The sequence below is a fragment of the Asterias rubens genome, chromosome 4 (genome assembly GCF_902459465.1).
Source record: "Asterias rubens chromosome 4, eAstRub1.3, whole genome shotgun sequence".
Classification (NCBI taxonomy): domain Eukaryota; kingdom Metazoa; phylum Echinodermata; class Asteroidea; order Forcipulatida; family Asteriidae; genus Asterias; species Asterias rubens.
The window spans coordinates 3,437,584-3,450,977 of NC_047065.1; the positions used below are offsets into that span (position 1 = coordinate 3,437,584).

The 13,394-nt window shown below is 39.8% G+C and overlaps 1 protein-coding gene across 1 annotated transcript; it reads right to left on the bottom strand.

Annotated features, from left to right (window-relative positions):
* Window positions 1-9,615: 9,615 nt before the first annotated feature.
* LOC117288849 (galanin receptor type 2-like) lies at window positions 9,616-10,635 on the bottom strand. Its single transcript, XM_033769702.1, has one exon. The coding sequence runs from the start codon at window positions 10,633-10,635 to the stop codon at window positions 9,616-9,618; it is 1,020 nt and encodes a 339-aa protein (XP_033625593.1).
* Between the last annotated feature and the right edge of the window lie 2,759 nt (window positions 10,636-13,394).

A 13,394-nucleotide genomic window follows, 5' to 3' on the forward strand; every position in this document is an offset into this window, starting at 1 on the left:
GCATGGTGGAAATATGATATGGAAAGGTTTGCGGTAATACCCTGTAAAATGACTATCTCTAAAATGAGTTAGGGTGGTTCTGAAAAGAAACCTTTTTTTGCAACTCGACGTTTCGATCAGTATGTTCTGATCGCCTTCTGGAGAAAGCGCTGATCGAAACACTGAGTTGAAACGGTTCTCTTTAGAACCACCCCAACTCATTGAGAGATAGTCATTACATGGTGTTACCGAAAACCTTTCCATATTATTCACTGTGTCTTCATCAACAGCTACACCTCGTCGCAAAGATTCACACAACTCTGCTTCGTCCGAGTGTCAAAGAGCCAACCAGCACCTGTGTCAACCATGGGAGATACATCAAGTCTATGAGACTGGCTTCTACCGAGACATACATGTACCTATTGCTACCAGCTTCTGGTACTCTGTACCTGATAGCAAGATCCTGGTGAACACGACTGGAGTGTCCTACACAGAATACGATACATCAAATCAAATCACTATAACGAGTCAGAGTTACGATGTTACTGACCGTAATGGACAGGCACAAGCTTGCTTTGATTTAGACGCTCACCCATGTACACTGCCCGAGTTGAAGGAGGCATACTTGAGAGGCTATCGACAACCATACAGCCAATGGCTTTACTTCTCGGTACCCGAACGTGATGCCCAACTGTACAACAACGGTTGTTGTGGATACTCATGTGACGAGTGCTATGAGGGCATTGTAGCAAACACACCGAGGCCACGTAACTCTTGTCCGGTGTTCTGCTGCCCAACGTTCAGTGAAAAGGTCTCTTCTCCTGAGCGTTCTTCTCCTGCCATGTGCTGCCCCGGGCTCATCATCCCTCGAGACCCCTTCATCACAGAAGAGGTGTACGCTAAGGAAGACCGTGATGGGTTGGCGAGTGCTTGCTCTGCTCTGCAATCTCACCTGTGTACCCTTGCCGAGTTGAAAGAAGCCTACATGCAAGGGTACCGTCAACCTCATAGCCACGAGCACAACTGCAAGGAAATCTGGCATTATTTTGCAGAGCCCAACCAAGACGCCATACTGTTCAATGACGGATGTGGTCTGTATACAGGGAACGTAGATGAGTGCTATGAAGACATTGTGGCACACACCCCGAGGCCTTATAACAATGGTCGAGTGTTCTGCTGTCCGCGGCTTCTTTAAAGCCATTATACACTTTCGGAACAGAAAAAAAAAAGTTCACAGATTTACAAATAATTTACAGGGTTTACAGAAGGTAATACTAAAAAATAGTAAAAGACTTCTCTTGAAATAGTATTCCATGAAATGCTTAAATACTCTTTTTTGAGAAAACATTAAAACAATTATCAATTCTCGACAACGAGAATTACGGATTATAGTAAACACATGTCATGACACGGCGAAACGTGCGGAAACAAAGGTGGGTTTTCCCGTTATTTTCTCCCGACTCCGATGACCGATTGAGCCTAAAGTTTCACAGGTTTGTTATTTTATATATAAGTTGTGATACACGAATTGTGGGCCTTTGGACAATACTGTTTACCGAACGTGTCCAATGGCTTTAAACAAAACACATTTAGAACTGCTCATATTGATCCTCGTCGTGTAAAGCTACAGACAAAAGCTAAGGGCGAAAACAAAACAAAACATGTACTTTCTTTAAAAAGGTAGAAATATATACACAATATAATACGACAGGAAAGCAATTAAACGAAGAACCTTTCTTTCTGAGGGAATCAAAATATATTTGTTTTAAAATATACTAAATTAATTTTTCGCCTCGTGGAAACATATTCTCTTGGACTTCGTGTCACAACGGCCATGTGAATTATGTATTCTCAAAACAAAACAAAAGCCCCGGGTCACAACAATCTGGGTCACAACCTTACCACAACACATACATGATTTTTTTAAATCTTTTCTTTATATTTTGGTTCTATGGACAATAGAAATGGCGTCTGATCTTATTTCTGTGCTTTATTACACATCTTGAAATTGTTCATTTTCATACGCTTCATATAGCTACAATCACACAGCCGCAACAAAAATCGATATGGATCGCAGCGAACCTTCCTTTGTTTTTAAAGTTAATCAAAAACGCATCAGCAACTCAAGTTTGAGTTGAATAAGGAGCCATAATAATAACGCGTCCAGTCTTATTATGTAGCAATCGTCAGGTCTATGGTTTAACACTCTTTTTACTCCACCATTACCGTTTCAACAACTAGCCAATTCTTTGGTGAAGTTTGTTTTCACAATCTAAAATACAACACCGGGACAGTTTTTGAAATTTATGTCAACAGATAAATGGGTCCGTTCGATTAGCTTCCCCGGGTCGACCCCCGGTCCTGCCCCCGGTACGTTTGAAAAGCTTAGACGGCATTCAAGGGGCTCATCCGGGTCAGCCCCAAGCGTCCTGCTTGTGGAACGGGTCACTTGGGGCTGGCCCGAGGTGCACGACGTCACCACTAGAGGCCGAGTGATCGTTCGATTAGCTCTTGTCAGGGGCTCACCCGAATGAGCACCGCAAGGTCGACCCGGGGCTAATTTGTTTTTCAAAAACGACATTGCAATGATTTGGTAAAAGAGCAGGCCAATTTCATGTTGACGTAATTTGACGGAAAGAGCCAATTTTGACGGAAAGGGGAACAAAATATTGCAATGTCGTTTGGAAAAAAAAAATCGTGACCCGGGGAAGCTAATCGAACGCATCCATTATGACAAGGTGAAAACTTTCTTTGTAGACTCTACTTTAATGGGATTAGCATTTGATACCATTTGATACCATGTTTGTACTGATTGATTCGATCAGTGGGTGGAAACATTTTCTCTTGGACTTCGTGTCACAACGGCCATGTGAATTATGTATTCTCAAAAACAAAAAAAAGCCCCGGGTCACAACAATCTGGGTCACAACCTTACCACAACACATACATGATTTTTAAAAATCTTTTCTTTCTATTTTGGTTCTATGGACAATAGAAATGGCGTCTGATCTTATTTCTGTGCTTTATTACACATCTTGAAATTGTTCATTTTCATACGCTTCATATAGCTACAATCACACAGCCGCAACAAAAATCGATATGGATCGCAGCGAACCTTCCTTTGTTTTTAAAGTTAATCAAAAACGCATCAGCAACTCAAGTTTGAGTTGAACAAGGAGCCATAATAATAACGCGTCCAGTCTTATTATGTAGCAATCGTCAGGTCTATGGTTGAACACTCTTTTTACTCCACCATTACCGTTTCAACAACTAGCCAATTCTTTGCTGAAGTTTTTTTTAACAATCTAAAATACAACACCGGGACAGTTTTTGAAATTTATGTCAACAGATAAATGGGTGCGTTCGATTAGCTTCCCCGGGTCGACCCCCGGTCCTGCCCCCGGTACGTTTGAAAAGCTTAGACGGCATTCAAGGGGCTCATCCGGGTCAGCCCCAAGCGTCCTGCTTGTGGAACGGGTCACTTGGGGCTGGCCCGAGGTGCACGACGTCACCACTAGAGGGCGAGTGATCGTTCGATTAGCTCTTGTCAGGGGCTCACCCGAATGAGCACCGCAGGGTCGACCCGGGGCTAATTTGTTTTTCAAAAACGACATTGCAATGATTTGGTAAAAGAGCAGGCCAATTTTATTTTGACGTAATTTGACGGAAAGAGCCAATTTTGACGGAAAGGGGGAAACTATGGTGTTCCATATGTGCCACCTTTACTCCGATTTTTATTTACCGGCGCATTTTTTTTTTTTCCGTCGCATTTTTTTTTTTCCGTCGCATTTTTTTTTTTTTCCGTCGCATTTTTTTTTTCCGTCGCATTTTTTTTCCCGTCGCATTTTTTATTTCCGTCGCATTTTTTTTTTTCCGTCGCATTTTTTTTTTTTTTGTCGCATTTTTTTTTCCGTCGCATTTTTTTTTTCCGTCGCATTTTTTTTTTTTCCGTCGCATTTTTTTTCCCGTCGCATTTTTTTTCCCGTCGCATTTCTTTTTTCCGTCGCATTTTTTTTTTTTCCGTCGCATTTTTTTTTCCCGTCGCATTTTTTTTCCCGTCGCATTTCTTTTTTCCGTCGCATTTTTTTTTTTCCGTCGCATTTTTTTTCCCGTCGCATTTTTTTTCCCGTCGCATTTTTTTTTACGTCGCATTTTTTTTTTTTTTCGCATTTTTTTTTCCGTCGCATTTTTTTCCCGTCGCATTTTTTTTTTCCGTCGCATTTTTTTTGTATTTTTTGTTCCACGTGACTCCCACGTGATGAACTTTGAGCTTTCTAGAAGATGTATACGTTGAGATTTCTTAAGTGAGTTCCCCCGACGTTTAGTTTATTCAAGCGTCCATTTTTACCGGTTATAGGGATCTGCAGCTTCATTACTTCATCAGCCAGCGCAAGGCCAGACAATATACAAAACATTTTTAAACTTTGAACTGAACAAAAAGGATATTATCGCAGTTAAAGCCATTGGACCCTTTCGGTAAACAGTGTTGTCCAAGGTCCACACTTTGTGTACCACAACTTCTGTATCAAATAACACACCTGTGAAAATTTAGGCTCAATCGGTCATCGGATCGGAGTCGGGAGATAACAACGGAAAAACCCACCCTTGTTTCCGCGCGTTTCGCCATGTCATGACATGTGTTTAAAATAAATCCGTAATTCTCGTTAACGAGAATTTATATTGTTTTGCTGTTTTCTCAAAAAGTAAAGCATTTCATGGAATAATATTCCAAGAGAAGCCTTTCACCATTGCCTTCTGTAAACCCTGTAAGTTATTTGTAAATCTGTGAACTTTTTTTTTTCTTAACCGAAAGGGTCCAATGGCTTTAATGACCGTAGATTGTGGATGAAGCAACGTGTACATTTTCTTGAAAGCTGCAAGGTACTTAAGGTCAAAGTTTAACCTCCTCATCACGTGGGAGTCACGTGAAACAAAATAAATAAAAAAATGCGACGGAAAAAAAAAATGCGACGGGGAAAAAAAATGCGACGGAAAAAAAAATGCGACGTACACAAAAAATGCGACGGAAAAAAAAATGCGACGGAAAAAAAAAATGCGACGGAAAAAAAAAATGCGACGGGAAAAAAAAATGCGACGGAAAAAAAAAATGCGACGGAAAAAAAAATGCGACGGTAAATAAAAATCGGAATAAAGGTGGCACATATGGAACACCATACTTCAGCGATACTTAAGCTCAACCACCATCAGTTATTCAGTATTCCCCTGAAGAGTAGCAGAGTTTGATATTCGAATCGTCGATACTACGTACACCGGCTCTTTTCAATTCGATTCAATTAAATTCAATTCAATTAAATTCATTTCAATTGAATTCAATTAAAATACACATATATTTATTGTTAAACTTCCCGAGAAAAATATCGACAATTACATGTATAACAGAGTGAAGCAAAGATATCATTAAGTGTAGTAAACATAAACAGCAAACACTACTTCAAAGTAGTATAAATAGTTGTACTCCTCTTTCCCTGAAATGTAGTCGTTGTTCAAGACTCTCCTGGATTTGTCTCAAGAGGGCGCGCTATCACTCCAACGCGCTATCAACCACGAACAGCTATCAACCAAATACCGCTATCATAAAGAGTCTTGAACCAAGACTACCTGAAATGTTATTCGCCCCTTCGAAGTAACAATTTGAGTGTTTCGACGCAACGAAGTGATCGCGGGGAATGAAAGGTTATTTTGAGGGAACGAAATATTTCAACTTCTTCTTTACGTTGTCAATCTTATGTATTACCTGTGTCCATTAGGGGCTCCGTACAATTATCTTAATCGCGTAAAAAAAAAAAATAATAATAATCACGGCCAAAAGAAAACTGTTCAACACTTAATTAAAAAGGAAAGGTTCGTAATGTTTACCTACATAACGTTTACCTACATTTCAATCGTTTTTTTTTTCTTGCCTTACTACAGAAAAGCAAACTATACTACTATGGTAGTAGACACTTTTTTGTTCATGCACAATGTTCCGTTTAGAACTAAAGCTTATTAGTTACACAACACTATAAATGTTAACCACATTACGCCAGCTGCGTCAAGTTCACTGGTTGCCTATTGATTCGTTAGTTTCATTTTAACATACAACGCTTTAAATGGTTTAGCTCCTAATTACATTGGTGTTATCATGTGTGTTAAGAAATAATCCACGTTCTAAAAATGAGTTGTGTTTAGCTTTTCCCACGTTACAAACATTGGGTGACAGATCATTTTCATAGGATGCCCCCACACTATGGACTGAGCTGCCATCTGACATTCAACACTTTCAATCCATTGACATTTTTAAGGGAAAAGTGGAGACTTATCTTTTTAATCTTGCTTTTGTGTAAGTTTGCTAGTCTGTAATTTGTCTGTACGTTTTATCTAAAATGTTTTTTAATACTTCTTGTTGATGCATGATTGGTCATTATTGTGGAAATGGCGCATTTTGATTCTCGAATTATTATTATAAGTATTGTTACGAAGTACACGTACAAGCTTTCATAAAACCCTGCAGACCGACACACAATGTGTATCTGTTCCAAGAACACGAAAAAAGACATGCCCTAGCCGACAATGTATACGCTCATACAAGACGTTTAATATAATTTCACATGTATGTGTACACACGAAAATTTGGCATTGAAATATGATGCTTATCACTAAAACTACGATGAACATTGTAAACAACAACAGTGTGCAGTCTCATTTACATTTTAATGATACCACAACAAATATATAAAACACGCTTATCAAGGGGAACATACCATTCGGTTGTTATAAAAACTAACCTGGGGCCAATTTCATAGAGCTGCTTAAGCAAAAAAATTGCTTAAGCATGAAAATAGCTCGCTTGTTTTACACATGTTACTGGCCAAAATGCCATGCCATATACATTGCTTGTGACTGGTATTTAGCTGTTGTTTACTTAGCGTAACAATTGAGTGGAGTCTTGGCCGGTAATCTGATTTTACTAAGCAAGGATTTTGTTGCTTAAGCAACATTTTGTGCTTAAGCAGCTCTATGAAACTGGGCCCTGTGAACAATTCATTTCTAAATAGCGTTTTAAAAGATATCGCTGAAAATCTGGAAACGTATCTGACAGAAACGATTCTCAGATTCAAATTCTTGGGGATAAAAACCGACATAATTTTCCTTAAAGACACTGGACACTATTGGTAATTGTCAAAGTCCAGTCTTCTAACTTGGTGTATCTCAACATATGCATCAAATAACAAACCTGTGAAAATTTGAGCTCGTTTGGTCGTCGGAGTTGCGAGATAATAATGAAAGAAAAAGAAAAGAAAAACCTTGTCACACGAAGTTGTGTGCTTTTAGATGCTTGATTTCGAGACCTCAAATTTAAAACTTGAGGTCTCGAAATCATATTCGTGGAAAATTACTTCTTTCTCGAAAACTACATTACTTCAGAGGGAGCCGTTTCTCACAATGTTTTATAATATCAACCTCTCCCCATTACTCGTTACCAAGAAAGGTTTTATGGTTTTATGCTAATAAATATTTTGAGTAGTTACCAATAGTGTCCACTGCCTTTAAAGCCATTGGACACTTTCTGAACAGAACAAAAATTAAAAGTTCTCAGATTTACAAATAACCTACAGGGTTTACAGAAGGTAATGGTGAAAGACTTCCCTTGAAATATTATTCCATGAAATGCTTTATTTTTTGAGAAAACATTAAAGCAATATCAATTCTCGATATCGAGAATAACATATTTATTTTAACCACATGTCATGACACGGCGAAACATGCGGACAAGGGTGGGTTTACCCGTTATTTTCTCCCGACTCTGATGACCGATTGAGCCTAAATTTTCACTGGTACACGACTTTTTTTGTGGGCCTTTGGGACAATACTGTTTACCGATGTTGTGCGATTGTTTTAACCACATGTTTGTACTTCAATGTGAACAGATTCTCAAAACGCTTTATACTGTTATGTGACTACTGGGTGCGTTTTGGCAGTCGTAACCAAAAACTGTTTCGCTTGAAATTGTCATTGGTTAAACACTCGATCAGTGACCGAAACAGTAAAGCCCGGTTCATACTTCCTGCGAATGCTTCGTAATGGAGCGCGTACCGATTGTTGCATCACCAACAGTTTGTATGATGGCGTAGTGATGTTATGAAGACTAATATTAAGAAAGTTAATTTACTGAAACCAGTATGCAACCTGTAAGCCTGGGCCCAATCTTATAGAGCTGCTAAGCACGAACATTAATTTTTGCCCAGCAAGAAATTTCTTCCTTGATAAAAAACCGGATTTCCAACCCTCTATTTGTTGCATTTTGCTTGTTACTGGTATTCGGCTGTTGTTTGCTTATCCTGAAAATCACGTGGATATTTAAATCGTGTCTTTATCAAGGCCAAACATTCATGCTAAGCAAATGTGTGTGCTTAGCAGCTCTATGAAATTGGGCCAAGGTCTGGGAGGCTGGAGTCTCGGAACTTTTAGTTTGTCTATATATGTAAGGTAAGTTATAAATTAATTAATTAAGTTTCAGTGCCTATGTTTAATTTGAAGTTTTAACCAAGTTAGTTGTTCATACCATTCATTTTAAGAGTGATTAACAAAACGTTGACATTCCCTTTATGTGAATCTAATAATTACATAACTCAGTGTCAAAAGAAACTATGGAAATGTTTGAGGCAAAAGTTTTGCTTGCAATACAAATAAATACGCAAAATGAGACTCACCAAAGCTTTATTGTGATTTTTGTGTGTGTGCAGCGGTTGTTTAAGGGCAGTGGACACTATCGGTAATTACTCAAAACAATTATTTGCATAAAACCTTACTTGGTAACGAGCAATGGGGATAGGTTGGTATTATAAAACATTGCGAGAAACGGCTTTTTCTGAAAACGTAGTTTTCGAGAAAGAAGTAATTTTCAACGAATTTGATTTCGAGACCTCAGAATTAGATTTTGAGGCTTTCTCTGTGAAAAACAATAATTGTTTCTCATGGTGAAAACCCAATTATTGGGGCTTTTTTTTACGAACGACTTGAATACAAGATTTATGTAAACAAAACTGTGCCATATCCTTAGGATCTGCAGTGAATATTTCGCATACATCGTGATGTAGAGGGCAAGTCGTTAATTTCAGCATCACTTTGGCGTGGTTGATTTTAATGAGTTGGGCATGCGGGTCGGGGGTCGGTGTTATACGGATATCTGTCCCGGAGCATGTCGGAAATTCGCAGTGGCTGAAGGAGGGTTCAGAAAAAAATTGGCGCTATCGGAGGCAGTTTGTACACAGTTAGTTCGTCATATGGGAGAGGGAGGATCATAATATCCGGAGACAGAATCTTCTGCCACACCGGCAACAGACCATAAGCAGACATATTATAAACAAGTCAACGTTACTACCAACTAAAGGTGTCCATGCTCAAAACGACTTCGTTTGCTGCCACCTAGCGTCCAAAGCTTCCATTAAAATAAACACAAGATGGGTTTAAGCAATAATAATGATACTTTTTAACGAAACGTGGCAGCAGACTTACCAGGTAAAATGTCCATTGTGGACGTAGTTCTGAGCATGCACACACTACAGAGAACAATGGATTTTACTTGGTAAGTCTGCTGCCACCAAGCACCCTGAAAGTCCCTTATTTGTCGCGATTTTACACACCCCATGGGCCCTTTGATATACCGGCTACATTAGCTGTTGAAACTACCGGGGCCACTGTGATCACGGCTCCACCAACTTTATTACTCCGGACACAGCGGCAAAATAGCTTCCTCAACTCACCCTGGAACCTTTTATACTTAAACAAATATATCAGTGGATTGATACACATATTCAGAAGAACGAACACAGTGAAAGTGAAATGCATCGAGCTGCTGAAATCGTAGTCCTTCCCCATGTTGTACAAAAGATAAGCAAACTCAGTTGGTGTCCAGCAGACCGTATACGACACAAACACAAAACACAGCGTGAAGGTGACGTTACGTTTGGCCCGTTGGAATGTGTTTACGTTGGCGTTATCTCGCTTTCTTCTCGATCGTAACGTATTAATGATGTTGGCGTAACTGAACGTCATGATGCTGAGCGGAATCAAGTACTCGCAACAGAAGAACACCGTGCCTCCAACGGCTTGGGCAGCTGGGCTCGGCCAAACAGCGTAGCATTGACCATAGGTGACTTTATGTAAGGCCGCCCAGTACGACTGGTAACTGAAGCCGATGATCCAGGCCAGTAGACGGGCTATGTTAGCCCGACGAGTCGTGACCAACGACCGGTGTCTGACGGCGTGGCAAATCGCGAAGTACCTCTCCAACGAGACGAAGAGGAGGTTTACAGTGGACGCGATGAACAGGGACCACATAATGTACTCGGAGAACCACAATCGACACGCCAGCTCGGTCACAACATCACCGTCTCCTCTCTCGGGGAATTGGGGCCCGAATCGCAGTATCAGAAACAGAAAGGAGTCGATCAGGTCGATCATGGACTGGTTCAGAATTAGAAGATTGGTGACCGACCCAAAGGTGCGGCGTTTGATCAAGAAGGTGACGCAAACAAGCCCGTTGCCGATCATCCCAAACACACCGATGAACGCGTAGATTATGGGGAGAACCTTGTCGACATAAGTCGCGCCAATGTCCGGCGCAACAGTAACCTCATTGGTGCCGTTATCCATTAAGTGTGATACCTCCTCCATAATAATATTGCATTAGATAATTATTCGTTAAAGATAATCCCACCAGTTGGCAAAGGCCCTTTATAACATGACAAATCAATGAAACTTGGCTGTTACAGCAAGGTAAAAGAGCTACAACATCTGCCGGACGACATGCTGCTCCTCTAGCGTTCAGCAGTTGCTCCGATGACATTAAAATACGATTGCGCAAAGTTAACTCAGCTTGTCAGCATTTTTGGGCGTTGCAATCGTTACTCCAGGTTTTTGTGAACCGCTGCTAACTAAGAATCAGCCCGCCGGACAGTTACGACTGGTGGTCTCTCGCTGCATGTGTGATGTGGCGGTTAACATTCATTTTATTGCTCGGCAATAAAAATTCCCAGCTTGCGAATCCCCCCCCTCATCATCACCAATATCCTTCAAGATCTATATGCTCCACAGAAAAATCCACAAATTATGAAACACTCCAGCTGCCATCATCGACCCTCGAAAGACGTTGGTTTAATCTCTGAAGTAATCAAACGCGCAATTAGAGATGTCCCACAGTCTAGTCGGAATGAGTTTTTATAATCGCCTTGCCACTCGAGCTCGATTGCGTCGATCATCTTAATACAACACATTCTTCATGTAATTCCTGCACAGCTGCTTGTATACCGCTGAAGTGGTTAATATGATAATTGGGCATCTATATGAGTTCCAATAGATGACGCGATTCACACATTATTGGGCATTACGGGTGTCTTTGAGGTCATCGTTCGCTCGGCGAGTGAACCAAGCATTTGATATAGGAGAGATAACGTGTGGTGAATCGTCATGACTTCTGAACAAAACCCGGAGAATCACTTCTCGTTTTGTGTGGGTTTTTTGGGGGCACAGACTATTGATGCATAATGTGCTTACAGTTACTCGATTCGTAAACTATTTTTATTTTGTGCGGGAGAGAGACACACACACACTCACCCCTACTTTGTGAGTTAGGTCATTTACCAAAGACACCATTCGCAAGACCGCTCGGGCCCAATGTGACAACGATCTCCATTGAGGATGAATTGGGACTGTCATAAGTGTTTTTAGGAAATGTGTATACATTCTTTTTATCCCTCCCCATTTTCTACACGGCATCAATTGAAAATTTAATTTAAATTTAGTTTATCTTTTTTTTAGCAAACTTGTCGTAATGGAAGAACGCACCCATGCCAATCAATAATTGTTAGCACTATACTTCTCTGAATAAAAATTATCCAATATAACCGATCATCGCAAGCATCTTTTTCCGTTATATTTATTTGGCTTGCCTTCGTTACCACTAGCAGATCTTTCTTACATCCAAATATTCCGACGGATTCGAGAAAGTCATATCATAAGAAAGCGAAGCTACACTCTCAACAATTTTTGAAAATGGCCTTACAAAATTCAGTTTCACCAACCATACTTCATAATTAATGGAAGAACATGTCTAGATCGTGGAAGTTGTACGTAGTTATTCTACACACATAGTTTTGTACTCACCGTCTGTTGTGGAAGTTTGAGAACAGTTTTTGAGCAACAGCCTACATTCTCGAGGGTATCATTGTCAGCATCTGCGGAGAAGAAGACCAGATGCCATCAATCAAACATCCTCAAATAAAAAAACAATTTGACATTAACTTTTCATAATATGTTTAAAATATATATTCGATGTATTTTTGTATAACTCGTAAATAATTTTTAGTGTGTATTTTTATATAACATATTTTTTAGACACGCACAACCAAAACGCATTTCACTGTACAAACATTTGTTTTTATACAAGTGACAATAAAACATTATTATTATTACTGTTTAAGCCAAAGAATGAGACTATTAAAATTAAAGGCAACAACATATTGAAGAGTATCAAAACACACATGCAAAGCAACACAATTTGGTTTAAAGACACTGGACACTATTCTTATTCTGGTTTTATTTGTCTTGGCAATTTTAAGATTAACAGTAGGCACTCCGACATTCTTACTTTCCATCACGGTAAACTTATAACAGATTTTTTTTAAATATTCTGCAGTTATTCGTTTTCCTAAAGTGTTTTCTGAACTCAAACCATAAACCAGAAACTCGTTAATTCTTCATTCCTTTCAGACGTTTCGTTCTATCTTGCGATATAATTAGCCAACTAAGTTCTTTTGGTTCGGCCCGGTAGGTTTTACGTTTTTAATACATTGGTTCAACTGGCCTTGATCTTTCCTTAAGTTTAATTTTTACATGTACACATTTGTATTTCATCTTAGTACTGTATTTGTTATTATTTTACTACCCCCCCTCCCCCATTTTAACTCGTATTGGTGTTTCTGCTTATTTTTGTTGACAATTTAAGGGTCTATGTACTTATTAGTTGGTTAATGTACATTTTTATAACAGAAAACACACTGTTCACGGATTTACATTGAGCTTGCACGGTTTGGGAATGGTGATGGTGGAGGGCTTCCCTTGGAATGTTGCTTGCTGGTACGTGTGCTGTGGGTTTGGGGGGATGAGTGCACGGGGCAATGTCGCAGGGTTAATTTTCGTCTCAGTTTTGGCGTGTAGGGGATTGGCCAGTTATGGGATGTTTTGGGATAATATCATGGCTGGTTGATGGGTTTTTGCATGCTGAGACGATATGTTTTGTGACTTGTTTTGCCCATCTCTCAGGGGCTGCAGTTCCTCGGTAAGTGGTATTTCGGGGAGGCTTTCGGCTGTCATTGTCTTCGGGCCCGGTAGGTTTGGTGTGAATCTGTGGACAT